General features: G+C 37.9%; 1 protein-coding gene across 3 annotated transcripts; it reads right to left on the bottom strand.

Annotated features, from left to right (window-relative positions):
- FAM199X (family with sequence similarity 199, X-linked) lies at positions 1–26,607 on the bottom strand. 3 transcript variants are annotated; one of them, XM_070461919.1, is made up of 6 exons: positions 26,116–26,607; positions 15,790–16,009; positions 4,972–5,121; positions 4,569–4,730; positions 3,018–3,155; positions 1–1,579 (listed from the first exon to the last, which is right to left on the bottom strand). In XM_070461919.1, the coding sequence occupies exons 1-6, from the start codon at positions 26,310–26,312 to the stop codon at positions 1,409–1,411; spliced, it is 1,038 nt and encodes a 345-aa protein (XP_070318020.1). In that variant the 5' UTR covers positions 26,313–26,607; the 3' UTR covers positions 1–1,408. The 3 variants fall into 3 exon arrangements, with proteins under 3 accessions (XP_070318020.1, XP_020743490.1, XP_020743491.1); XM_020887831.2 differs by having other exon boundaries at positions 2,889–3,155; positions 26,116–26,603; XM_020887832.2 differs by lacking the exon at positions 26,116–26,607 and adding an exon at positions 19,181–21,277 and having other exon boundaries at positions 2,889–3,155.
- Positions 26,608–27,746: the final 1,139 nt, after the last annotated feature.

A 27,746-nucleotide genomic window follows, 5' to 3' on the forward strand; every position in this document is an offset into this window, starting at 1 on the left:
TTAAGGATCTACATTGTTAATCTTTTTAATGGATTACTTGATATGATACAGTGTAAAAAAAAAGTAGGAATTTATCAATCTGACTCGAGTTTAAAAAAATATTGACAACTCATCCTACAAAATCATGATTACCTCCAAAGTTTCCACAATAAAAAGAAAATTATGAAAGTCAGAAAGCAGCTTGATTGTCAGTAGTATCAGTTTCCATTTTCTTTAACCCGTGTGAATGTTTAAAGATGTGTGGGAAAATAAAAGGAATCACACTACTTATAACGTTCATGATAATAAACTCTTCACGAAAACATTTAGAGACTCTATGATTTCACATTTAAAATTAGGGTACTATTAGTAGCCAAGAAGCAAAGGTTTTTTTTTTTATATCTCACTGCTCAGTGTATTTCTAGCGATTTACAGAGTTTAGCAGAACTGTAAGGGTTTTCTTGAGTTAATTTTGAACATTAACTTGTTCACATGCCACAAAGCTGTTACACCAAATATTTAAAAATTAGAGCTGTGCTGAAAATAAAAAGACCTACAAAAAGAACTTGACAGAGGTGTTTCTTGCCTTTAAGACAGTTTCACAGCCTAAAATTTCAAAAAGCAGTGAAAAGTAGAACTGGTTGTTTTGCTTGCTGGATTTTTCCATTTAAATATTAATCAATGTAGCATTAAGTTTAAAATTCAGCTACGAGTAACATTATTTTCTCAGTAGTCATCACTTGCAGAAAGGATTCTGAATATACATAAAGTGAAAAACAAAAACAAACCTAATAAAAGATGTTAGGGCCTATTTTTTACACATTTGAGTTAATAATGAATGAAAACAAATAAACCTAATGAAGGCACTATTGTAAACAGCAATCCACATCCTATCCCTATAACCTCAAAAAAAAGATGTCCACTAGGAATTGAGAATTATGCTATGGCCCTTTAGAAAAACTAAGAAATCACAACATTAAGAAACTAAATTATGATCTCTACACATTCTATACTGACATAATAAATTATCTGTCAGCAGTACCTTGAAATCTCCTAAACTGTTAAAGTACTAGTCTGAAAAAGCCCACTTAACCACTCTGAAGTTTAAATAGTCAAACATTTACTAAATCAGTGGTTCTTAAAACTAGAGTGTTTGGCAGAATAACCTGGTACCTGTTAAAACACAATGCTATGCCCTTTCCCCAGCGTTTCTGATTCACTAGGTCTGGGGTGGGTCCCAAGAGTATGCATTTCTAATAACTTCTCAGGTGATGCTAAAGCTACTGGTCCAAGGACCACCTGCTGAGAACCACAGACCAAATTATTAACGGTACATCAGCACAGCCCTAACCAAAAGTTTGGTCAAGATGCATGTAAACAAATAAGGACAGAATAATGCTTAGAAACAATGCTGATAAATTCACCCTTATTACATCAAAACATCTACATCTGCTTCATGATCTTCCTCAGTCACTTTCAAGGACAGCACTTCTTCATTAAGGAAGAGCCCACTGAGCCTCTCCTTCCGAGCCTGCCTCTGCTCTTTCAGCTGCCTCTTGCGTAAGGCCTTCTGCTGTAACTTCCGCTGTTTGGATCGCTTCTGTCAAAATAAAAATTTCTAAATCAGTGAGGTTCAGTTCTGGCATATCCACCCCGAAGTACTGTGTGGATCACATTCAATATTTTCTGAATAGAGATGTTCAAATTCCTCTGCAGTACAATCCTGGTTCTAGTAAGTGAGCCATTAGCTTAGGCATGAAAACAATTCTTCAAGATTCTATATTTATGGTATTTGACCAGGGAATCTTCTGATTAGGAAGGTTTGAAGCTTGATCATTTGACTAGTTATGGATAACAAATCATTTCTAAGGTTTTTTTATATTAAATTAAGGTACACTGGTGTCAGTGCAGAAGAAACATGCAGTGAACAATAATGAATACAAATGTAGAGAACATTGTCAAAATCTCTAATGCTTATGCTTCAAAGGTGCCTTTCATCCAAAAGCATTAGCAATTTTACAATGGCTGGGAAAGAACCATGTCTTTTTCATATTAAGCAAATACCATCTTTTAAGCCCATTAGAAACCCAGTGGGTACTCTATTTCTTGCCACTGGTGAACTGATGCCAAAAAGAATGACCACATACACAGAGGAAACCCTTGGCAACCAACAAAGATGGCTATGTTTCTGCTACTTTGGTTAAGAACCAAGTAAAGAATCAGTTTCCAGGAAAAGTCACCACTGGGTTCCCAAGAGTTATAGAGATACCCTTATCATCTGTAAGTTGGCTCCACACTGTCACCACTGCAAGGAAATGAACTCTCCTGCTAAGCATCACAAAACTATTCTATATACATTTAAACTTTCTATTTCTTATGCATTCAAAAATATTATAGAGTTTTTTCAACTGTGAAAAGAGTATTCAGAAATTAGAGAAAGCACTATTACATTTTAAAAAGAGCTACAAAGAAATATTCATGATTAAAACTTCAAGAAAACATTTAACACACACACACACACACACACACACACACACACGACATACAGGACATTTTTAGGAGCTAATAGACAGCAACATCAGCAACCTAGTGAGATCTGCTTAATAGTAAGTTGCAGTCAGTATTGCAATCTTGAGACTCATTCATTATTTCCATCAATTTATCTTACTTAAAACAGACACAAAAATCAGATAAAATTGAAGGTAATATGGCTGTAGGTTAAAACAGCATTTCAAAGCACTCAGTGTAGAGGGCTTTGTTCAAAAGCAGAGAATTCTGCTTGCTCAATTAAAATCAAAACCCACAGGCATCTATAGAGCAGGACAATTTTAACTCTTCAAGAACTGTATATGAAGGAACACTAATGTTAATATTGAAAGGTAAAGTTTTGTATTGATTAGACGTTTTACTTTTGAATCCCGAATCCGCTCTGCTGCACTTGCAGACAAGTTGCTGTCACTGTGTGCTCGACTCATGTTGGCACTGGAGTTTGAAGCAGAGTTTCCAACACTGGACCCACTGCTGCTTGCAGAACTGACCATGCTGGAACTGCTGCTGCTGGCACTGGCACTGGCACCGCTCACTCCACTGGTGCTTGCACAACTAAAGTTGCTTCTCTTCCAGGCCTCTCTTGTGGGCCGTAGGCGAGGGCTATGCTCCTTGATATAGTTTCTGACCTTGGAACAGACAGACAAAAACTGGTTAGTACTGTACCTTGATGTTCTGCCCTCAAAATAAGGGAGAAAAAAAGAATATTGTACTTAAAGATTGTCAAAAGTGCTGTAGATGCATACAGGTAGATCAGAAAGACAAAAGAAATCTCTAAATGTAGAAACAAGTACCAGAAAAATTCTGGTGTTCAAAACTTTAGAATAAATATTATGAAGCTAGATTTTTTAAGTATATAAAGTATATTCAGTAAATGATAAGCTACTAGCTTCCAGAATTTAGCAGTGTAAGAAAATAACACTAGAAACAGAAACTAACAATAAAATAGATAAGAGTAGGCATATTTTAAAAGGTTGCCACTTAAGTATGCTGCTGATTATATTAGAGTGTTTCCTAGATCTTAGGTAGGGGCCCATAATACCTGTCTTCAAATGCAAGGCATCAATTTACCATACTAGTGAAAAATGGGCTGGAATGTAGAAAATTATATAGTATGTCTGTTGAGAGAAACACTGAAATGAGGGAAATTTCTCATAAATGATGACAAATACAAAATTTAAAATGTTCACTCAAGTATAGCTCTCAATAATATTTTGATTCTCTCCACTGGTCTTTTGTAAGATGAGTTAGAATAAATCTATACCTTAGCATAATAACTCCTTAAATTGTGAAGTCAAATTTCAAAATCTATATAACTAGAAAGTAGGTTCTAGATCCAAATAATCCCAGAAAGGTATGGCCACATGAGATGTACATAAAACCTCTTAAAACCACATGTTCTAATATTACATTTCACAGCAGTGATTTTGACCTTAATTATCTATATATATGACTATCCAAGTCATATATAACTATTCAAGTATAAAAAGCAGAGACATTACTTTGTCAACAAAGGTCTGTCTTGTCAAAGCTATGGTCTTTCCACTAGTCATGTATGGATGTGAGAGTTGGACTATAAAGAAAGCTGAGCACCGAAGAATTGATGCTTTTGAACTGTGGTGTTGGAGAAGACTCTTGAGAGTCCCTTGAACTGCAAGTAGATCCAACCAGTCCATCCTAAAGGAAATCAGTCCTGAATATTCATTGGAAGGACTGATGCTGAAGCTGAAACTCCAATACTTTGGCCACTTGATGCGAAGAACCGACACATTGAAAAGACCCTGATGCTGGGAAAGGTTGAAGGCAGGAGGAGAAGGGGACAACAGAGGATGAGAAGGTTGGATGGCATCACCGACTACAAGGGACATGAGTGTGAGTAAACTCCGGGAGTTGGCAGTGGACAGGGAGGCCTGGTGTGCTGCAGTCCATGCGGTCGCAAAGGATCAGAGACAGCTGAGCTACTGAACTGAATGATTCAAGTACACGTGTTATAAAACAATGGTATTTTTAATAGCTGTAGAATCTGTATTTTCTTTACATACCTGCTTCAGTTTTTCATCTGTGAGACAGTTAAGTTCAATAATAAACTCACTGTCAGTAGGGGAGATTTGAGCAGAAGGATCAATTATTTTAATAATATCAAGTTGTTCCCGAAGACCCATCTCAGTACTGACTTTACGACTCAGATACTCAATATATTCCACCTATGTGATGAAAAATTATAATAAATAAGATCAATGCCAAAACCTCTGATCTTTTAGTGTGCAACTTATAATATGTTTAAGTATCAGAAACACTTATATTTTTCCATGCAAAACAATTAGAACTCAAATTCATATTTACTAAGCAATCCACATTTATCCAGTAGCTTTAAATTAGACAATACATCAAGCTTCACATATTCTCCACATATATGCTTTTAATTAAGAATGTAAAGATCTCTACCTGCTCATCATTTGTCATTGCACTCCAAGGAAGTTCATCTAAATTCTGGTGCTTGTTTTTCTTTTTAGGAAGCAGGCAAGGTGAACTTGGAATACTGGGTATGACATCAGAAAGTACGTCACTCCCACTGGCAATGTCACTGCCAGGTAACTTTATAAAAATAAGGAGAAGGTAGGGAAAGAAAAATTAAAAGCAAGTTTAAATGCCATGTTTCATATTGACCAAAAATTACTTTAATAAAAGACTACTGACAAATACTGAATCAGAAGACATTAACTCTGATCCACTCCTATTTTATACAAAGCAGCAACAACAACATACTCTCTGTATATGTAGTCAGTTATTCAATGAGTGGTATTTTCCAAAAGTTTAAAATCACAATCAAAGCTTATTAAAATGCTAACTTAAGAATCACTCATCATTAAGGTTTTAAATTCATGTGAATGCAGACTAGGGCCCACACTGCATAATGAATAAGGAGCGCTAGTCTCCATCTCAAGAAACCTGAGTGATCTGCCACTATCTGGCTCTTTGCCAGACACTGTGCTAGACACACTGCCAATACAAAGACAAATAAATCATGGCCCTTGTCCTCATGCCTGTATTAATAACCTCAAGACAATTAAAATAATTTCAAATATGTTGTTAATATGTACCCATGGCACTGTAACAGGTACACGGAATCCAAAGGAGTCTAAGTCATAGTCCTTACACAAGAACTTTATATTCTACTTGGAAAGATAACACAGTAGTACAAACATATAATTATACAACATAACAAATAACAAATGCACGTTTGAGATGACAAGTCATCAATGGAAATACCTAGCAACAAGTTGAAGCTGCAAGATTAAAGCTTAGAGTACTACTAGGGGACAGGCACTGGGGAGTAAATTGTATAGAAGAGATGTATGAAGCCACAGAAAGGAGGTGGATCACTATGCAAGGTGATCATGTTTACAATGAAGTTATCTAAGTTAGCTATTCCCCTTTAAAAACTACATTTTCACTTTGATAGTCATTGATGAATCCAAGTACATAAGTGACATCCAACAATCTATAACTTCCTTCAAAATCTCATTAACTAACACTGCTTGAATTGTCCACCCTTAGCCCAAATGTCAGTGTAATAGTCAGTATTAAGAATGATTGCTGAATGCACGCACAAAGGCCATCGTTTTCAGTTTTTAATGTCAATAAAATATTTTGCTATTTCCCCTTTGAAAAACTTCAAATCACAACATTACTATGTTAAAGATCCTCCTGGGGTTCCTAAAACAAAACGAGATACTCCTTATCAGATAAAAGGCCTCCCCTACTTCAAACTACTTTGATAAACTAGGTAGAGAAAGGAACTTTCAAAATATCTATACTCTCAAAAGATAAGAAAAAATTTCATCTAAATCTTTAGCAAATATCTGCTAAGTGCCAGACTACATGTTAAGCATTTTAATTTGTCCCTTTAATCCTATTTACATGGTTGTTGGGGGATGGGTGGTAAAAAAACAGGCAATTAATGGTCCTTTGGCCAATTTTTTTCTGGGGAGAAGTAAAAGATCCCAGAGTTCAAATCCCAGCCCCACTGCTTACTAGCTGTGTGATCTTATAGAGGTTAGTTCCCTTCTTTGAGCCTAAGAGTCTTCAGTAAGTTATGGTTACTATCATCCATCTCAAAGGACTGTTGAGAGATTAAAATGAGGTAACATGCCCAGCACATAGGTGATACTCAATAAATTGAAGTGTGTCCTTTTTTCTGTACCTTGCCATGATTTTAAAAAGAAAGGAACAGGCAGGAGGGGGGATCGGGATGGGGAACACATGTAAATCCATGGCTGATTCATGTCAATGTACGGCAAAACTCACTACAATATTGTAAAGTAATTAGCCTCCAACTAATAAAAATAAATGAAAAAAAAAATAAATAAAAGCCAAAAAATAAAAAGAAGAAAGGAACATAAACTCTGAGAATACTTCATATTGCTTAAGTGGCTGGGTTAAGTTTCACATGTTAGTCTCTAAGAATGACAGCATGGGGAAAAGGAAGAGGCAGTCACACAAAGAGAATAATAAAACCATAGGTAGAAGGGGAAAAAAACTAACACAGGATGAGATTATGAAGACCTATATAATTAAAACAGAAAATCAGTGCTAGGGATTTAAAAGCTTTACAAATGAACCAGAGCTGTTATATGATATAAAGAAGTAGGCCAATAACATTTCTAAATAGAAGAAGTATGGCAGTTCTAATTCCAGGTTTTTAAGAAATCTCCACACTTTTCTCCATAGTGGCTGTACTAGTTTGCATTCCCACCATATGACCCAGCAATCCCACTTCTGGGCATACACACTGAGGAAACCAGATCTGAAAGAGACACGTGCACCCCACTGTTCATTGCAGCACTGTTTATAATAGCCAGGACATGGAAGCAACCTAGATGCCCATCAGCAGACAAATGGATAAGGAAGCTGTGGTACATATACACCATGGAATATTACTCAGCCATCAAAAAGAATTCATTTGAATCAGTTCTAATGAGATGGATGAAACTGGAGCCCATCATACAGAGTGAAGTAAGCCAGAAAGATAAAGACCAATACAGTATACTAACGCATATATATGGAATTTAGAAAGATGGTAACGATAACCCTATATGCAAAACAGAAAAAGAGACACAGATGTATAGAACAGAATTTTGGACTCTGTGGGAGAAGGCGAGGGTGGGATGTTTTGAGAGAACAGCATCGAAACATGTATATTATCTAGGGTGAAACAGATCACCAGCCCAGGCTGGATGCATGAGACAAGTGCTCGGGCCGGGTGCACTGGGAAGACCCAGAGGAATCGGGTGGAGAGGGAGGTAGGAGCGGGGATCAGGATAGGGAATACATGTAACTCCATGGCTGATTCATGTCAATGTATGACAAAAACCACTACAATATTGTAAAGTAATTAGCCTCCAACTAATAAAAATAAATGAAAAAAAAAAAATAGAAGTAGTAATGATGAAATTGGTCTTGAAGGAAGATGAGTTAAAAAGCAGTATGGGGGCTTCCCTGGTGGTTCAGTGGTTAATAATCCTCCTGCTAATGCAGGGGACATGGGTTCAGTCCCTGGTCTGGGAAGATCCCACATGCCTTGAAGCAACTAAGGCTATGTGCCACAACTACTGAGCCTGTGCTCTAGAGCCTGAGAACCGCAACTACTGAAGCCCTGGCACTGTAGAGCCTGTGCTCTGCAAGAAGAGAAGGCAATGCAATGAGAAACCTGTGCACCTCAACAAAGACTTGCTCCTGCTCATTGCTAGAGAAAGCCCACACCCAGCAATGAAGACCTAGTGCAGCAATCAATCAATCAATAAAATTTTTAATAAAATGCAGTATGGGAACAAAATAGAGGAAAAACTGGAATTAGGAAGCTCTTGTGATTTGGACCTGGACTAAGATAAGCATCTCACATGTGTGGATGTGAGAGTTGGACTGTGAAGAATGCTGAGCACTGAAGAATCGATGCTTTTGAACTGTGGTGTTGGAGAAGACTCTTGAGACTCCCTTGGACTGCAAGGAGATCCAACCAGTCCATCCTAAAGGGGATCAGTCCTGGGTGTTCATTGGAAGGACTGATGCTGAAGCTGAAACTCCAATACTTTGGCCACCTCATGCGAAGAGTTGACTCACTGGAAAAGACCCTGATGCTGGGAGGGATTGGGGGCAGGAGAAGAAGGGGACAACAGAGGATGAAATGGCTGGATGGCATCACCGACTCGACGGACGAGTTTGAGTAAACTCTGGGAGTTGGTGATGGACAGGGAGGGCTGGCATGCTGCGATTCATGGGGTCGCAAAGAGTCAGACACAACTGAGCGACTGAACTGAACTGAAGATAAGCAAAAACAGAAAGAAAAATGGGAACAGATAGGGAAATTTTCAAATGAAATACAATTTACAAGACTATTTGATAACTGAATAGATAAGGATAATAATCGACTGGGGCTACCCAGGTGATGCAGCGGTAAAGAATCCACCTGCCAATGCAAGGGATTCAGGTTCAATCCCTGGGTCAGGAAGATCCCCTGGTGTAGAATATGGCAACCCGCTCCAGTATTCTTGCCTGGAAAATTCCACAGAGGAGCCTGGTGGGCCACAGTTCAGGCTGTCGCAGAGGGTCAAACATGTCTAAGCACACGGCACCATATGTGAGACCAGAAGAAAATTGGCAACATTTCAGTCATACAACCCATCCAGGTTAACACACAACCCTTAAAGACCTCATTTTTTTATGACAAGAGACCTGAAGTAATGTTATATAGATCTTCTAGTCCAATACCTCATTTTATAAGTAAGGAAAAAATGATATCCAGGGAGGGCCATACGGTTAGTGGCAGCATTCAAATCAGGACACAAGTCCAGTACTTTCAATTATATCAGGCTGTCTTGCCCTGCAGGTAGTTTGGAATGAGAGAAGGCAATCTGGGATATGGTGAGTTTGCAGTGATAATGAGAAAACCAAGTACAAGTGTTCGTTGAAATTACAATAATCATTTTTCAATACACTATAAGACATGTCACAAAGCAGAGTTTTTTTCCCCCCATGGAAACACAGTAATTGGAAGTTGCATTACTGATTAAGGATTCAGCATCAGATAATGGGTTAGCATTAAATAATAAGGTCATTCAAGTGGAGATGTCAAGTAGCCAATTGGAGATATGGGATTACAGTTGCAGATGTACAGAACAATTAACTGTATGGACTTCTGTGTATTTATTAAAGCAGCAATTTTCCACTTTATAACTGAATATATTTCAGAATCAAAATGGTTAATAATTCTCATATTTTTCATGGGCAACAATATTTTGTATATTTATATTAGAATCAGTAATTGTGACAAGGAGAATTAAATCAAACCTCTGCTATATTTTCTGTAGCATGCAGCAAAATTTTATGAGTAAGCTCATTTCTGTAACAGCTGATGTACAATTTCAAATTGCACCTCTAGGTTTCAAGCATGACAGCTATATTACTCACTTTCTAAATTTTCTATGCTTTCCTGCTCAACAATAAAATAATTTCTCAAGCTCTAAGACTAGTCATATATATCTTTAACAATAAAAGGACTGCAAGCAAAGAAAACTATGTGCAAGGCAAAATGCTTTGATGCAACTTCAAATGCTAAGATGCTTTTCATTCTAAGGTTGAAATCCTGCCTTATCAGGTAGTTAGCATTTCTCTTCAGAGAGAATCTATGAATCATTTATATTTATTTTAGTAGTAACTGAAACATCTGTTCAGAAGAAAGATTTAAACATATGTAGATTTTAATCACAACAGAGGTAATATGAATTTTTTAACTACAGTCAATGATTTCTAGCCTATATTAATCCTAACACATAATTTGTAATTATCTTCTAGGGTAATTTACTATTCATCACTATGAGATCTCCCAAAGACAAGAGAGCTTTTTAAACCTTTCGGCATATTTAAACAGCAAATATCCATGGTAACAGAGTACCTACACTCCAATTTCAGAAGTGGGAAAACACATTACTAAGGCAGGCCTTAGTTTGTTTCAATGTTGTAGTCAGTCGTGTGCATTAATGGTGAGTGGTTGGGGATAGTTTTCCACTCCACTCATAAAATGAATGAAGAAGTCAGCAATTAAGATTTTAAAGTGCCTGCCATTTTGCAACATTATGTATGATAAGAACTCTAAATAAGTCACATGAGAATTTTGCTGTATATACTGACAGTTCAATGGTCTTAATATCCAGTGTTTCCTTAAATATGTTCCGGGCAGCATGGGTTCAGTAGGACCTTAATGGCTGTGGTTTAAGTAAGGGTCTTCTGATGATTAAACTGTGGGAGACACCATATTAAACAACAACAACAAAACAGAATTCTTTGTGCAGAATTACAAACCACCTTTAATATATAAACCTGCCCCATGAATCTCTAAAGAAGAGCATTTCCCCATGCTTACTTAACCAGACAAATCAATTATTCTTCAGTATGAAACTCCTACCTTGTTCATTAACCAAAAGAAAGATCAAGCTGAGGAGGTATCTGTGTTAACCCTAACACAGGTCATACATTTCACATATGATATCAATTTCTTCTTTGCAATAAATCCATGAGTTTGTTATTAGATATTAAATACAAAGTGTGCACTTCAAAAAAATGAGACAGTGGGAAGTAGAGGAGCAAAGAATGAGAATTTGTGATTAGCAGAGGCAAACTATTATATATAGGATGGATAAATAACAAGGTCCTACTGTACAGCACAGGGAACTATATTAAATATCCTGTGATAAACCATAATGGAAAAGAATATATATATATATATGGGAGTGTGTATGTGTATAACAGAGTCACTTTGCTGTACAGAAGAAATTAATACAATATTGTAATCAACTATACTTCAATAAAATTTTTTTAAATGAGGCACTGGAGAATAAAAAGGTATAATATCTAAACAAAAATGCACACTATTATTTATAATAGAAAAAAACTGAAACAGATATGAATAGAGGAATGGTTTCATAGGTTCTGGAATATCTAATACCAGAAATATTATGTAGTTATCAAATGAATAATTTAAATATCACAAAAAAGTTTATATGTTAAATGAAAAATTTTTATTACAGCATCTTATCCAGAAAAAAAGCGAACACTGCCCAATTCATTCTGTAAGGTCAAAGTGATACAAAGGCATCACAAGAAAAGAAAACTACAGACCAGTACCTCTTACTAATACCGATGCAAAAATCTTCAACAAAATAGTAGCAAACCAAATCCAGCAGCAATTTAAAAGGATTATATACCATGAGCAATTATGATTAATCCCAGGAATGCAAGGGTGAATCATTATTAGAAATCAATATACTACATCACACTAACAGAATGAAGAGAAGAAACTGCATGATCATCTTAACAGACATGCAGAAAAAGCATGTGACAAAATCTAACACCTTTTCAGATTAAAAACACAGAACTAGGAATAAAAGGGAAATGCCTCAATATGACAATAAAGAACATCTGTGAAAAAGCTACAGCTAACATACTCAATAGTGAAAGACAAAGCTTCTCAACTAAGATAAGGAAAAAAGCAAGGATACCTGCTTTTGCCAGGGGTATCTAGATCTTCTTTCTTTCAACATTGTACTAGAGATCTCGTCAGGGCAATTAAGCAAGGAAGAAAAGTATCCAGATTGGAAAGGAAAAAACAAAACTATATATTCATAGATGGAGGAGATCTCGCTCTGTCATGTCCGACTCTCTGCAACCCCGTGGAAGGTACCCTACCAGGTTCCGCTGTCCATGGGATTTTCCAGGCAAGAATACTGGAGTGGGCTGCCATTTCCTTCTCCAGGGGTATTCATAGATGACATGATCTTAAATACAGAAAACCCTAAAGAATCTATACACAAAAAAATTATTTAAAATGAGTTCAGCAAAGTTTCAGGATATAAAACTAATATATGAAACACAACTGTATTTCTATACACTAGCAGTGAAAACCCAAAAAAATGAAATCAAGAAAACAACTCCATTTACAACTGTATTGAAAGAATAAAATGTTTAGGAATAAATAAGCTGAACCAAGGAACTAAAAGACCTAATTAAACATAGAAAACTATTTAAAAAATCACTGACAGAAATTAAAGAAGGCCTAAATACATTCCAGTCCATGTTTATGGACTAGAATATTTAATAATACTATTAAGATAGCAACATTCCCCAAATTGATCTATAGATTCAATGAAATCCCTATAAAAATTCTAACTTCCCTTTTTTGAAGAAGTGACAAGCTGGTCCTAAACTTTGATAAAAAAGAACAAAGTTGCAGAACTCATACTTTCTGATTTCTAATCTTGTTACAAAGCTAGTCATCAAAACATAACTTGCCATAGATAGATATATGAATCAGTGGAATAGAATCAAGAGTCCAGAACTAAACCTATATATGTCTATGACCAATTCATTTCCACAAAGGTACTAAGACCACTAGATAAGGAAAAAATACAGTCTTTTCAACAAGTGGTGCTGGGACAACTGGATATCTACATTCAAAAGAATGAATCTGGAACTCCTACCTTATACCATAAACAAAAAGTAACTCAAAAGGATCAAAGACCTAAAATGTAGGAACTAATTAAAGCTATAAAATTCTAAGAAGGAAACAGATGAAAAAATGTGCATAATCTTGGATTAAGGGATGGTTTTTAAAATATGACATGATAAGCATAGAACTCAAGAGAATATAAATTGGAATTCTTTAAAAGTTAAATTTTTGTGTATTAAAGGACACTATATCAAGCAAACAGACACAAGCAAGTGAAAAGACAACACAAATAATGGGAAATATTTTTGCAAATCATGTATATGATAAGGGTCTAGTAGTCATCATATATAAAGTATTCTTACAATTCAAAAATAAAAGATAACACAACTTAAAAATGGGCAAAGGATTTGAAAAGACATTTTCCCAAAGAAGATATACAAATAGTCAATAAGATAAGAAAAGATGCTCAACATCATTAGTAATTAGGGAAATCCAAATCAAAATCACAATAACATACCAATCTTACACACAGTAGAATGGTTGTAATAAAAAAGACAGACAATATAAAGTGTTGGAAAGGAAGTGGAGAAACTGGAACTTTCATGTATTGCTAGTAGAAATGTAAAATGGTACAGCCACTTTGGGAAACATTTTGGCAGTTTCCCAAAAAAGTGAACATAAAGTTATCACATGACCCAGAAAATCTCAATGGATTATCAAGAGAATTAAAAATAAAAATCCATATGAAAACATATACCTGAATATTCATAGTAGTATTATTCATAATAGCTCCAAAGTGGAAACAATCCATCAGTTGATGAATGAACTAAACAAAATGTGATGTATCTATAAAATGGAATAGTCAGTCATAGAAAGAAACTGCTATGGACTAGATGTTTGTCACCCCCTAAATCCGCATCTTGAAGCCCTAATCCCCAATATAGTATTTGAAGGTGGGGCTTTGGGAGGTAATTAAGTTTATAAGAAGTCATGAAGGTGGAGCCCTTGTGATGGGACTGGTGACCTTATAAGGGAACCAAAAGAGGATATTGCAGAAGACAGCATCTGCAAGCTAAGGGTATGCTCACCAGAACCTGTCCATGATGGCATTCTGACCTTGGACTTTCAGATTCCAGAACCATGAGTGTTTGTTTTTTAATGCACCCAGTCAATGATATTTGTTACAGTAGCCCAAGCTGACTTAAGACAGGAATGAAATACTCTTATGTGCTATAACCTGGATGAACTTTGAAAACAGTAATGCTAAGTGAAAGACCACAGACACAAAAGGCCACATATTACACGAGTACATTTATATTAAATGTCCAGATAGGTAAATCCATAGAGAAAGCAGAAGAGTGGTTGCCAGGTGACAGGGGGAAATTAGGACTATCCACTAATAGGTATGGGTTTCTTTTGGAGTGATGTAAATATCCTGGACTTAGATATGGTGGTGGTTAAACAACATTGTGAATATATTAAAATCTCTGAATTATACATGTTAAAATTATTAAAATGGTACCTTTTATCTAAATTTTTAACTTTTTATCCAAATCATATTTATAACTACATATGAAACAGAAGGATTTGAAATAAAATAAAATACAAAAATAAAAGTGGTTGTAGATTATTTCTTCCTCTTTAAAAACCTCTTATTTTTCAGCATAGTATTGTTTATAACTAGAAAAAACTGAAATCAACCTAAATATTCATTAATAGGGAAATGATTCAATTATGCTTCAGTTATTGAAAAGAATGAGATAAAGTAGTTGAAACTGCTATCACTGAGGTGACCAGGGATCAAACCTGTTCCCGCTTCAGTGGAAGCACAGAGTCTTAACAGCTGGACTGCTAGGGAAGTCCCTTTGTGTGCCTTTGTAACACTGTGCAAACATACTGTATCTGTATAAGCTCTTAATGGTGGTAACCACAGCAGAGTTGGACTTGGAGACTTATTTTTAATTGTATGCCATTTGATATTACTTTATATTTTAATAAAAATTTCTCAAAATATTTGACTCCTCTTTTGTACAACAATTTCAAGTACCTAGAAGGCGATATTCAAGTATACACTGAATATAACAGTTTCTGTATGCAAAGAAAGCTTCTTCAAATGTTATTGTCTTTTTTGTTGTTGTTGTTATTCTCTTTTACAATCAGAAAATGGATGTTGCAATAACATGATCTACATTTTCTGAAGGACTGTTTGGAAATGCTGCCTCATAATGACAGCAATTTGCCACAAAGCCATTTTATAATGTGTTATAATGTGCCACAGAAGAAAAACACTGTTAGGTGGAAAACATCTCTACATATGACGAGAATACAAAATGAGAAATTATATTCCTGACAACAATGAAAAATTATGTACTATGGAGTGGTTTGTGATCTTATATAATATGACCCTGGTGTAAATTTATTATACCTATAAGGACATGCAGGCCATTTATTACTAAAGAGAAAATTTGCTTGGATTAATACACAGAAAGGTATTGATGATATATATATTAGGAGGAACATTATACAAGTACTAAATTACATGAAAATGTACAAAGGTCACCTGCAGCATGAGAAGCCTAAAATGTACATTAGTAAAAATAAAGGATACATATTTCTTCTAATTCTTAATGCTGTAAGAGAATCTCTAGGACTGAATAAAAATTGGGAGAAATTTACTTTGAGGTAGAAATGAAAATACTGAAATAGAAATTCATACTTCTACTTATGGAGTAATAATGGCAATATAAGAAAAAAAAACCTACCTGCCATTCAAATTCGCTATCTGACCAATCCCAGTATGTGCTAATAGAAGAAGAGACATCACTGCAGACACTCCCTTCAGGAAATAAATCAAAAGATGTGAACTCTTGATCATCTAATAGGGAATAGCAATCATCTTGATCTCCAACAGAAACGGATGAAAACAGTTCTTCACTGCATTCTGAACTGGCCACACTTGTTCCACAGGAAGTTAAGTTCCACCTTAAAAATGACACAAAATCAATCACAACAGAAACTACAGAATCCATACAATTTTTTAAGATACAAACAGTTCAGTTCAGCTGCTCAGTCATGTCCGACTCTTTGCGACCCCATAGACTGTAGCATGCCAGGATTCCCTGTCCATCACCAACTCCCAGAGCTACAAACAAGATATATTTATTACATTTATGAGGAGTATGACCATATTTCTAGATACAATAATTATTTTCAAAAGAGCTCTATCTTTTAAAGATATATAGTAAAATATTTATGAATGAGTATGTCTGGAACCTATCTCAAAATTATATGGAAGGGATTGAGGAATGAGTGCATGTTCAGTCACTTCAGTCGTCTGACTCTGCAATCCTATGAACTGTAGTCTGCCAGGTTCCTCTGTCTATGAGATTTTCCAGGCAAGAATATTGGAGTGGATTGCCATGCCCTCCTCCAGGAGATCTTCCTGACCCAGGGATAGAACTTGCATCTCTTAGGTCTTCTGCATTGGTAGGTGGGTTCTTTACCACTAGGGCCACGGATAGGGGCATTGATAAAGTACACTGCCATATGTAATTACTGAAGCTGCATGATGGGCATATGGGGTTAATTACATTATTCTCTACTGTTATATCTGACTGGAGCCAGAATGAATTAAAATTCTTGCTCTGTCATTTGCCTGCTGTTTGATCTTAAACAAAACAAATCTTCACCAAGCCTGGGTCATCATCTTTAAAATGCAGTTACTATAAACATTATATGAGAATGCATACAGAGCACTCAGTGGATATAAAATGTGCTCAATACATGGCAGCTATTATTTTTTTTTTAATTTTTGGTTTTAGGCTGCACTGTATCTTTGTTGCTGTGCCCATGTATTCTCTAGTTGCTGCAAGTGGGGGCTACTTCTCTAGTTGTGGTGCATGGGTTTCTCATTGTGGTGGCTTCTCTTCTTGTGGAATATAGGCTCTAGGGTGCAGGCTGAATAGTTGTGGTACATGGGCTTAGCTGCTCTGTGGCAGGTGGAATCTTCCCAGACCAGGGATCAAACCTGTGTCTCCTGCATTGGCAGGTGGATTCTTAACCACTGTGGACAACCAGAGAAATCTACAGCTATTATTATTAAAGGAAGAGGGCAGTCAGTGCAGGGCAGAGAAAAGTACCAACAGAGTATACAGGTAGAAGCTCAAAGTGTTTCTTATATTTAAGTAACTTTTACAAATCAATGATATACAGGATCATTGCAAATATGTTAGAATAAGAAAGGAGTCATGAATAAGGCTAAAATTACCAATAATTCCCCTAATTAGCAATAACTGATCCATAATATCTTGGTACTTTTTTCTACATGCATATGTATATTTTTATAGAATCAGTGTTGTGTGTATAGATATTAGTACCCTATTTATTTTCACTTAATATTATATACTGAACATTTACCCAGCTATATTACTTGAAAACATTTTAATGCCTATATAAATAGTCCATTAATTAAACATAATTTATTAAATATTATCCTTCAATAACAGGTATTCTGTTCAAAATTCTATTTTTTTTGTATTACAAATAATACTGAAATGAAACCTTGTTTATAATTATTTATCCAAATATACAATCTCTCAGGATAAGTAACTTGAAAGGAAATTACTAAATCAAACAATATGAACACTTCTAAGGGTGTAGTATACTTAGCCAAGCACCTTTCTGAAACGTTGCATAAATTTACACTCCCTAAAGCAGTCTATAAAAGTGTTCATTTCACAACCTTAATAGCACTGAAATTTTAATTTTTAAAATTTTACCTAGCTGATAGGAGAAAAACTTTTTTATATCAATTTTTATTTCTTTGACTACCATTGAGAGTAAAATTAAAAATATTTATTAGCTATTTTGCTACAACATTTTACAATGTGTTAGTATTTTTCTTGTTGATTTTGTTAAGAGTTCTTTATGTAGTAAGGATATTAATATTTTGTCTGTATTATTTGTATGCAGATCAAGAAGCAACAGTTAGAACCGGACATGGAAAAATGGACTGGTTCCAAACTGGGAAAGGAGTATATCAAGGCTGTATCCTGTCACCCTGCTTATTTAACTTACATGCAGAGTACATCATGCGAAATGCTGGGCTGGATGAAGCACAGGCTGGAACCAAGATTGCTGGGGGAAACATCAATAACCTCAGATATGCAGATTACACCACCCTTATGGCAGAAAGCGAAGATAAACTAAAGAGCTTCTTGATGAAAGTGAAAGAAGAGAGTGAAAAAGCTGGCTTAAAACTCAACATTCAAAAAACTAAGATCATGGCATCTGGTCCCATCACTTCATGGCCAATAGATAGGGAAACAATGGAAACGGTGACACACTTTATTTTGGGGGGCTCCAAAATCACTGCAGTTGGTCATTACAGCCATGAAATTAGAAGATGCTTGCTCCTTGGAAGAAAAGCTATGACAAACCTAGACAGTGTAGTAAAAAGCAGGGACATTACTTTACCGCCCAAGGTCCATACAGTCAAAACTATGCCTTTTTCCAGTAGTCCTGTATGCATGTGAGAGTTGGACCATAAAGAAAGCTAACCGCCAAAGAATTGACATTTTTGAATTGTGGTACTAGAGAAGACTCTTTGAGAGTCCCTTGGACTGCCAAGAGATCAAGCCAGTCAATCCTAAAGGACATCAACCCTGAATATCCATTGGAAGGACTGATGCTGAAGCTGAAACTCCAATACTCTGGCCACCTGATATGTAGATTCATTAGAAAAGGCCCTAATCTGAGAAAGATTGAAATCAGGAGAAGGGAATTACAGAGGACTAGATAGTTGGATGATATCACCAACTGAATGGACATGAGCTTGAGCAAGCTCCAGGAGATGGTGAAGGACAGGTATACCTGGCATGCTGCAGTCCATGGGGTCTCAAAGAGTCGGACTATGGAGCAACTGAACAAGTGTATTATCTGTTGCAGGGTTGTGCATTTTTCATTGTTTTTTGGTCTTGAAACCTACAAATCTGTTTTCTTTTATAAATTTCCACTAGCTTTATATTATTAATCAAATAATCTTCATTGCTCTGGCAGTATCCTAGGAAATTAATCCTTAAGACATGAGTTAGTATATCCAATACTAATAAGGTACTGAAATAATGACTTCCTGAAGAAGAGCCTATTACTTACCTATTATTAGGTTGTTTCTCATGCTTCATTAAATCCAGTTTTTTCTTGAATTATGTATTCATTTTTTAACTTCCCCTCTTATCTTATATAGCTAATCTTAATTCCAAAGTTCCTGATTTACAAAATTTGGGCAATCTGACAATTTTATGGCACCTTTTCCTTTGTGATAAAGGTAGAGAATTTTAAAGCACTGAAACACACAGAACATAAAACACTGAAACACATACGCTAACCTAGTAGTTCCATAATATAAAAGCAGATGTCAAAAAACTTTTATAAATAGGCAAAAACTCAAAATTCATCTAAGAATCCTAGAATACCTTTTAATATTACCTAGTTTTATCACATGCTTGCTAGGTAAGCAGTATACGCAATTTTTTAAAAGATCAACAAACCTGGTAGAATTAACTTAATTGCTTCAGTCATGCAATAGGGCAATAAAAAGCCGTGAATGGCAATTACAAGTTCTGCCCTTTCACACACTCAACAGACATTTAGTCAGTATCTTCAAAGTGCCAAACACTGTGTCATGTACTAAGAAAAGCTGTTAGGTAATTGTTTTTAATGAGAATTTCTCCTCAGCTTCAAAAATTTAGTAGAAATGTGTTTTCTTTCATGAGTAATAATGACTCTTTTTAAAAAAACTATGCCATATTTAATAAATGAAACATTAGGTCACTGACAAGGGAGTCTGGAATTTGCTTGATTTTGTGCTCTTACCTTACAGCAAAATCAGGATGTTCTTCAGTTTTTCAGATCTGTAACTTTTAATAGATATTACAAAGTTCTGGGTATTCTTAGAAGCCTTAGCTCCTTGTTCTTTTCTTTTTTTAATTAACAACAAGGAAACTGATCTCATACTTGAAAGTCATTTATGAAACAGAAAAACAGCACTTCAAGTTTTCAAAAGATTCTCTTATCTTCTAATATGCAAATATTATTGTTGTTGTTTTAAAACAATGTAGATAAAAACCAAGTAGGAAGTACTTTCATCCCCTGCCAGTGGGAGTGTTATATTGGCACTGACATAATCTGTATATATAGATTTGGTAGATATGTGTATAAAGCAATTTGGTAGTGTATATATAAAGAACTTTAAAAAGGTTCATTCTTTTGACTCAGTAATTGCTTTGCTAAGAATCAATCCCTTTTCCCTAACAGATATTTGGAAAAGAAGCTGTATATATAAACTTGCCCAAATATTATAATAGCAAAAAAAAAGGGGGGGACAAATGCTCCCAAAACATTGGGAATAATTAAATGAGTATATTTTATAATCATTAAAATCATATTTTCAGACCATTTATTGAAAAAGAAAATACAAGTGCAAATAATCTGGTCACAAATTACAACTCGATCCTGGTTTTTAAAATTACATGTGTACAAAAAAATAATAACATTAAAAGTAACAACAGGGAATCCTCTCTAGTCCAGTGGTTAGGACTTGGTGCTCCCACTCCAGGGGCCCAGGTTCAATCTCTGGTCAGGGAACTAAGATCCTGCAAGCCTCATGGTACAGCCAAAAAAGGTAACAACATCAAAATGTTGACAGCTGTTATCTGTAGTGAAAAGGATTATAAGCAGTGTTTATGGTTTTGTATATATGCCCACAATTTTTTCTAATGAGCTTTTATAAGTTCACAATTAATGAAAAATAACAATACTTATTATTTTGGCCAAGTATTGATTGTTGTATATATGGATATACAACAAAAATGTACATTTTTAAAAAAGATGCTATATAGGTCATGTGATCTTTTGCTAATTGTATTATTCCTCCATGTCTTTATTTTTGTCTATTAAAAATGTCTAGTTCTGAAAAAAAAAAAGAAATTTAAGTGATGCTTTTAGACAGTTCTGTCGGCTTCAAATATGTAACGCAAGACCATCATGTACGTGTGCTCAGCACTGAATTCTTCAAACTTACAAAGCCCTTAAATATTATTTCACTAAGAGAAAACTACTTAACACTAAGATCCTAGCAATAACCATGCAATTATTCACAAAGGAGACTCTCTCCATATCTCAAAAGAAAAATGTTGAAAAGAATCCATGAAATGGGGTTTAACTCAGTAAATAGGCTTACTGCCAAAATTTTAATTAAAAAAAAAAAAAGCCAAGAACACTTATCTGCAAGGCATTTCGGCAATAATATACAGATGAAGGGCTTTCAATGGCATTTTTGTAAAATTAAAAAAGCATGGGCATCATATACATTCTTCTGAAGCATTTCTCAGGAAAACCTAACCATTACCTCTGAGAATGAGAATCCAATGAGCACTGTGGAATCAAGTCCTACTGTCGATGATGAAAAGTCACTCCAAAGTTATCCTTTCCCAGTTAACAATCCCCTATCATCACTTGTATTCATCACTGATGCCCTGCTAGAACTCCCATACAACCACCTTGACCTCTGCTACTGTTGTGGAGCCCAAAAGGCCATCAAGGTCCCAAGTTAGAACAGATGATACAACCCCCTACTCTGCTCATTCAAATTTCCAACTTTCATCCCAGCGACTTCAACAGTCTTGGGATCCTTACCCATCGCTCTTACCCCCTCTATAGTTTGGGAAGTAAACAACATTCCATGTCATTTCTAAGGCTAATTCTTCCATTTAGCCTTCTGAGTTAATCCCATCCATCTCCTTGTCATCCCACCTGCTCTAGTATTTTTGATTTCTTCTTTTCCTGTGGGCTTCTTCTAAGGAGCTAACATATCTATTCTTCGAAAATAAACACTAAACAAGACAAAAAACAAAGAAACCTTCACTTTTTTTTTCAAATTATCATCACATCTCCCTTTCCTTTCCCTGTTAAATTTATTGAAAAGTTTCTTCTATTCTCTTAACTTGTGTAACCCACAATTCCACTCCTATTGCACTAATGAAACTGCTGTTCTGATTACTCCCCAATCTACATTTCTAACCTGGGTAGTTCTCCAAAGCCTTATCCCCATCCTCAATTTGTCACAAGTCCCTAAATAAAATTCCTCCTGCCTCTGTAACATACCTCACTTCGTGAAATGTGGTTCTCCCACCTGTAACTCACAGCTCTTCTGCACCTACAATTTTCTAACAAGACAGGAAAACTGTGGGTGGAACAAAAGGCACCCAGGAGTCTTGGGCTTTCTCCAGTTAATAGTGATTGAAAATGGGGCTCTGAAATCACAGAACTGAGTAACTAACTGCTTTATACAATATGTAGTTCACTTTGTATCCTGCCAATAGGGTGTAGAAAAGTGAGACACTGTCCTCCCACATGCTTTTCACAATTGTTCAATGTCAAAGTACTGATGTACTCCTGAAAGAGGAAGAGAAAAACACACTGAGTAGTTCATATTAACCTCCTTCATCTCACAATTATAGGATCTACCAATATTGCTGTAATTTTTTCAATTTGCTAAAGGATATCCTTCATTTGATGACAATGGAAGTTACAGTGGACAAAGGCTGAAAGAAAATCCACAATTACATCAGAAAAATCCCATCCTCCAAACAAAAAAAAAGCCTTAAAAACTATATACATATATATTTCATATTGACATTTCAATTAAAAAAATGTTTTTTGGCTTACTGAAATTCTCCCCAAATTCCAGACAAATCCAACTGGTCATAAAATCCTAAAAGATACTCCTAGGAAAGTGAATTCTCAGGAAGTTGGCTATGTTCATGTAATTTATTTTCCAGTGACCCTAGACCAGTGACACACCAATATAAGTCACAGGTGATTCTAAACACAACAAACATTCAAACTTAGGGATTATAAGTAATAGTGCCTTGACCCTCTTGGTTAATGAAGACTGCATAGATACCCCAGCGTCCAGTAAATGAGAGGGCACAAAATTGTCATCATCACAAGGCCCTTATCAATAGCATTATCTAAATAATCTCCTGATAACAGTTTTGTAATCAGGTAACAATGAAGAAGCAAAATAAAGGTAAATCAATTATCTACCCACTGACAAGCTTTCTGTTTTCAATGGGACTTATTTTATAATGATTAAACCCAAGACAAGGCTTCCCTGGTGGCTCAGACAGTAAAGACTCCACCTGCAATATGGGAGACCTGGGTTTGATCCCTGGGATGGGAAGATCCCCTGGAGGAAGGCATGGCAACTCACTCCAGTATTCTTGGTTGGAGAATGCCCATGGACAGAGGAGCCTGGCGGGTTATGGTCCATGGAGTCTCAGACAGTTGGACATGACTGAGCAACTAAGCACACAGCAAATCCAAGACACAATATCAGTACTCAACTATTCAGATCTGATTGCTGGATTGTTCCTTGAATTGGTGAATAATGTGCTGTGAAGAAAAAAAGTGACCCATATGATTCTGAAATAAAAGAACTCCTTAAACTAAACTTTGCCCACATATATGATTTAGCTGTTTGCTTCTCCCTAAAAAGAAATGACTGGAAGCATATGGTCCTCTCAAACATCATCCTGAGGAGGGGATAATAAGGCAGGACATTCCAGAAGGAAAAAAAGATTTAAAAAGTAAGGTAGCCTGGGGCAGAAACATCACCTGCTCTAAGAATTGCTAACTCTACTTCCCCTAAACTCTGCTGAGAAGAGTACAGAGCAAGATACACTAGACCTGCTGCTACCATTCCAAGCCCTGTGAAAAGGAGTTGTTGTTGTTGTTTAGTCACTAAGTCCTGTCGGACTCTTCATGACCCCCTGGACTGTAGCCCGCCAGACTCCTCTGTCCATTGGACTTCCCAGGCAGGAATACTGGAGCTGGTTGCCATTTCCTTCTCCAGGGGATCTTACCGACCCAGAGATTGAACCCGTGTCTCCTGGCATTGGCAGGCAGGTTCTTTACTGCTGAGCCACCAGGGAAGCCCAGGGTAGGAGAGGGGATTTTGAAAAACAGGCAGTAACTAGAAAAAAATACTTGACTTGGAAAAACTGGGGTTGAACAAGAACCTCCCCCTCTATCTTCATCACCTCATTCTGGAAAACAACCTTGACCTCACCAAGGTCTGATAGACAAGGGGGAGAAAAACACAAGGAAAAAATGGGGAGGAGAGAGAACAGAACAATCTGTAAGAAATGTATATTCACTGTTCTTCACTCCCCAGCACCCCCACACATTTTGGCAGCACTTAACCCTTGTCCCCACTCCCCTGCCCTCATCATTAGAGCAGGCTAATCCCGAGATCATTTAACTTTCCTATGTATATGATTTACTCCAATGCTGCAAAACTTAAATATCAAATATGTGCACAAGTATTTTTATTTTCCAATGCTAACAATTCTAAGCACACTTGATTTCATAAATGTTACATTCATGCTATAGTCACATCCTGGGCTTCTGTATTAGTCTAAGAAACTGTAACAACCATTTATAACACTGCAGCCATTAGCTCTGTTCCAAGTTTCATCACTGGCTCCAAAGGAGTAATTCTGGCTTTGCCAAACTCGGTTTTATGACCTTGAACTCAGTCTTTTCTTTCTGGGCCCGTTTCTTCATTTTTTGTAACCAGGATTTGGAACAGTTAAAACCAACTTACCATGACTTCCTTTTCAACTGTGTTACAGTGATGAACTATATCGTTATTTAATTGTAACATCTTGTTTCCAGACTATAACTTTCTTTTAGGTAACAAAGGTATTTGATACATTCCTTGTACTCAGTAGAAGCTCAGCAACTCTGTAGATTGATTTAAGGGATTGGTGGGGGGGGGCACGCAAAAGGTATTAGACTGTGGAAGGATTTGTTCATGCTCATACCGCAAAATGGACCAGAAATCAGAACTAGACGGCTTAATTCAGCTCCAGTATTTTCCATAGCTGAATCCCTCTCTCCTTCCCTCCTCCCTTGCCTCTCCTCCTCCTCCCTTGTTCTCCACACACCTTGCCCTGCCTGTTTGTGTGCCCCTATACAGGCTTCCCTGGTGGCTTAGCAGTAAAGAAGATCCCCTGGAGGAGGGCATGGCGACCTACTCCAGTATTCTTGCCTGGAGAATCCCATGGATAGAGGAGCCTGGTGGGGTATGGTCCATGGAGTAAGAGAAGAGTCAGACATGAGCGATTGAGCATGCACATACACAAATACATATAATATGCGCCTATGTTATAGGTTAGGGCTGTGTGTAAAACATCTTCAAATTCCCCACATTTGATATAACACAAATGTCTGCATGAGAGAATTCTCCAGAACACTCTACCTTCTAATAAAACTAGTTAGGGGATGCACCCTCTGAAAAAATTTGTATAAGCAAGCTCATCCTAAGCTTCCCTCCATCCCTCCACTGGCGGAACAAACCAAAGGATGTGCTTCAGGAAAGAATCTTCCAGATTTAAGCTTATACATTTTGGCAGGGCCTAAAGCGCTGCCTAAAGCAAAGAGTTCATAGAGGAAGGAAAAAAAAGAGAATCGTCTGGTTTTCTAGAGCTTCACTAAAAAATGGGAGGGGGGGGGTTGGAGGTTGGAAACAGCGCTATAAGACATTAAAAAAATAGGGAAAGGAAGATTCTAGCTTTTAAAATGCCACCTTTCAAAACGTCGACTGATTTTGATTTTGAGCCACCCGAAATCTTCTTTATAGCATACCGGAATTGGAAGGGGTTAAACTTTTGCTGGTGGATGGAAACAGGGAAGCATCTAAAAATCAAGGGTGGGGGTTTGGGATTCGCGGGGTACAGATGGGGCAGAAGGGGGAAGGGAAGGGAACGGAAGGGTCAGAAGATGAATGGGGTGGGGGGAGAGAGTAAAATGCCGGCCAAAAGGAAAATAGGAGGGAAGGGATGCAATAGGGAGGGGGAGAGGGAAGGAGCCCGAGAATGAGAGCTGGATGGAGAAAGGTGAGGGAGGGTGCAACTGGACGCACAGCCCCTAGGCGGAGGGCCAGGATACGGGGGGAGCCGGCGTTGTCCGACTGGAGGCAGGGGTGTGGTAAATTTGCTCCTGCCCTCAGCAAAGGTTTGTACCTGTTGGTGTGGAAGCGGTGGAGCGGGTCCGTGCGATGGCAAGAGGAGAGCTGGCAGCCGAAGTCGCTGATATCCAGGCAGCCCGGCTCCTCGCTCGGGCATGTCCCCACCCCGCGAGGGGGTCCCAGAAGCGGGAAGGGCTCCTCGGGAGTTAGAAACTTCTCGTACGAAGTGGTGGCTGACGCCTCGTCGGACATGGTTGGAGATGGCCTGGCTCAGACTCCCACTCCGGCCCGGGGCTGCTCCCGCGCCTGCCCCTGCCCCCACTCTAACCTGTCTGCGGCCCACTGCTGCCCGGGGAGCGCCTGACGGCTCGCAGGCGCTGCTCGAGGCCACCCAATCAGCCCCTCAGTGGCCTCTGCAGCCACCTCAGCTGTCGTCGCGGCTTCCCGCCCCAGCCCAACGTAGCGCCGCCGCCGCCGCCGCCACCCGGCCCGCCCACCGCGCTCGCCACTCGCGGTAGCAGCAGTCCGCCAGGCGCCCGCAGGTAGGGGAAAGGCGGCGGGAAGACGCTCCCTATGCCCCCTGCTGGCGCGGAGGAGGAACTGAATCTCCGCCCGCCGCAGCCCGCTCCGCCGGCTCCACCCCGGCCCGCCGGCTCCACCCCGGCCCGCCGGCTCCACCCCGGCCCGCCGGCTCCACCCCGGCCCGCCGGCTCCACCCCGCCCCGCCGGCTCCACCCCGCCCCGCCGGCTCCACCCCGCCCCGCCCCGTCCTCCGCGCGTCGAATCAGGGATTCCAGGAGCTGTAAGAGCCCGACGCTTCACGCCAACATCCTCCTCCACTTTCTCACCCTCCGCTGATTACTAAGCGGCAAGCCACAGTCCCAAGAAAAAGGACTTGGCCAAGGTCACACTGCGGGTGCGTGAGAAAGAATCCGGAGGCTTTGGTTCCCAGCACACTCGATCACCCTGTCCCAATTTAACAAGTATTTATTGAGCTCCTGCAGTGTGTGTGCCCAGCACTGTGCGATGGGCTGCGGGGGAAGAGGGCCAAGTAGGAAAAAAATAGTCCCTGCTTCTCTCTTGATCGCCTAGCCCTGAGAACTTTTGGCAACAGCCGGCGGGCTTCTTAGAGTTGCTGGGCACGTAATGCTCTTTTGTGCTCTGTGCTCTTGCTCACATTATGCGTTCTGCTTGGAAAGCCCTGCCTTTTCTCCACTGCTAATCCTTAAAGCCCCAACTCAAACGTTACCTCCTCTGTGAAGCCTTCCCTGACTCCCAAATGAGACTGAGGCATTTCTGCTGCTGTAGAAGATATAATACATTAAGGCGCTAAACGTCTTGAACTTGATAAATCAACTTATTAGGTGTCGCATGCTTTTCTTTCTTCCTACCTCTTTCTCGTCTCTCTCATTTCTAGACAGTAGTTCCAGATCTTGGGCGTGTAAAATTTTTAAAAATAGTCGGAGGAAAACACAAGGTTACCAATTACTTATTTTGCCAAAGACAATTTTTAAAACTACCTATGACTATTTTACAAAAGGAAGTACATTTTAATATAAAATGATAAGGCCATAATCTTTCAATTAAAAAAATTAAATATATTTAACTTTATGGAAAAACATCGCAATGATCCTTGAGGGAAGTGTAGAAGTAGATGGAAAGGAGAGGAACAGTGAAAGAATGCAG

The sequence above is a fragment of the Odocoileus virginianus genome, chromosome X, assembly GCF_023699985.2.
Source record: "Odocoileus virginianus isolate 20LAN1187 ecotype Illinois chromosome X, Ovbor_1.2, whole genome shotgun sequence".
Lineage (NCBI taxonomy): Eukaryota > Metazoa > Chordata > Mammalia > Artiodactyla > Cervidae > Odocoileus > Odocoileus virginianus.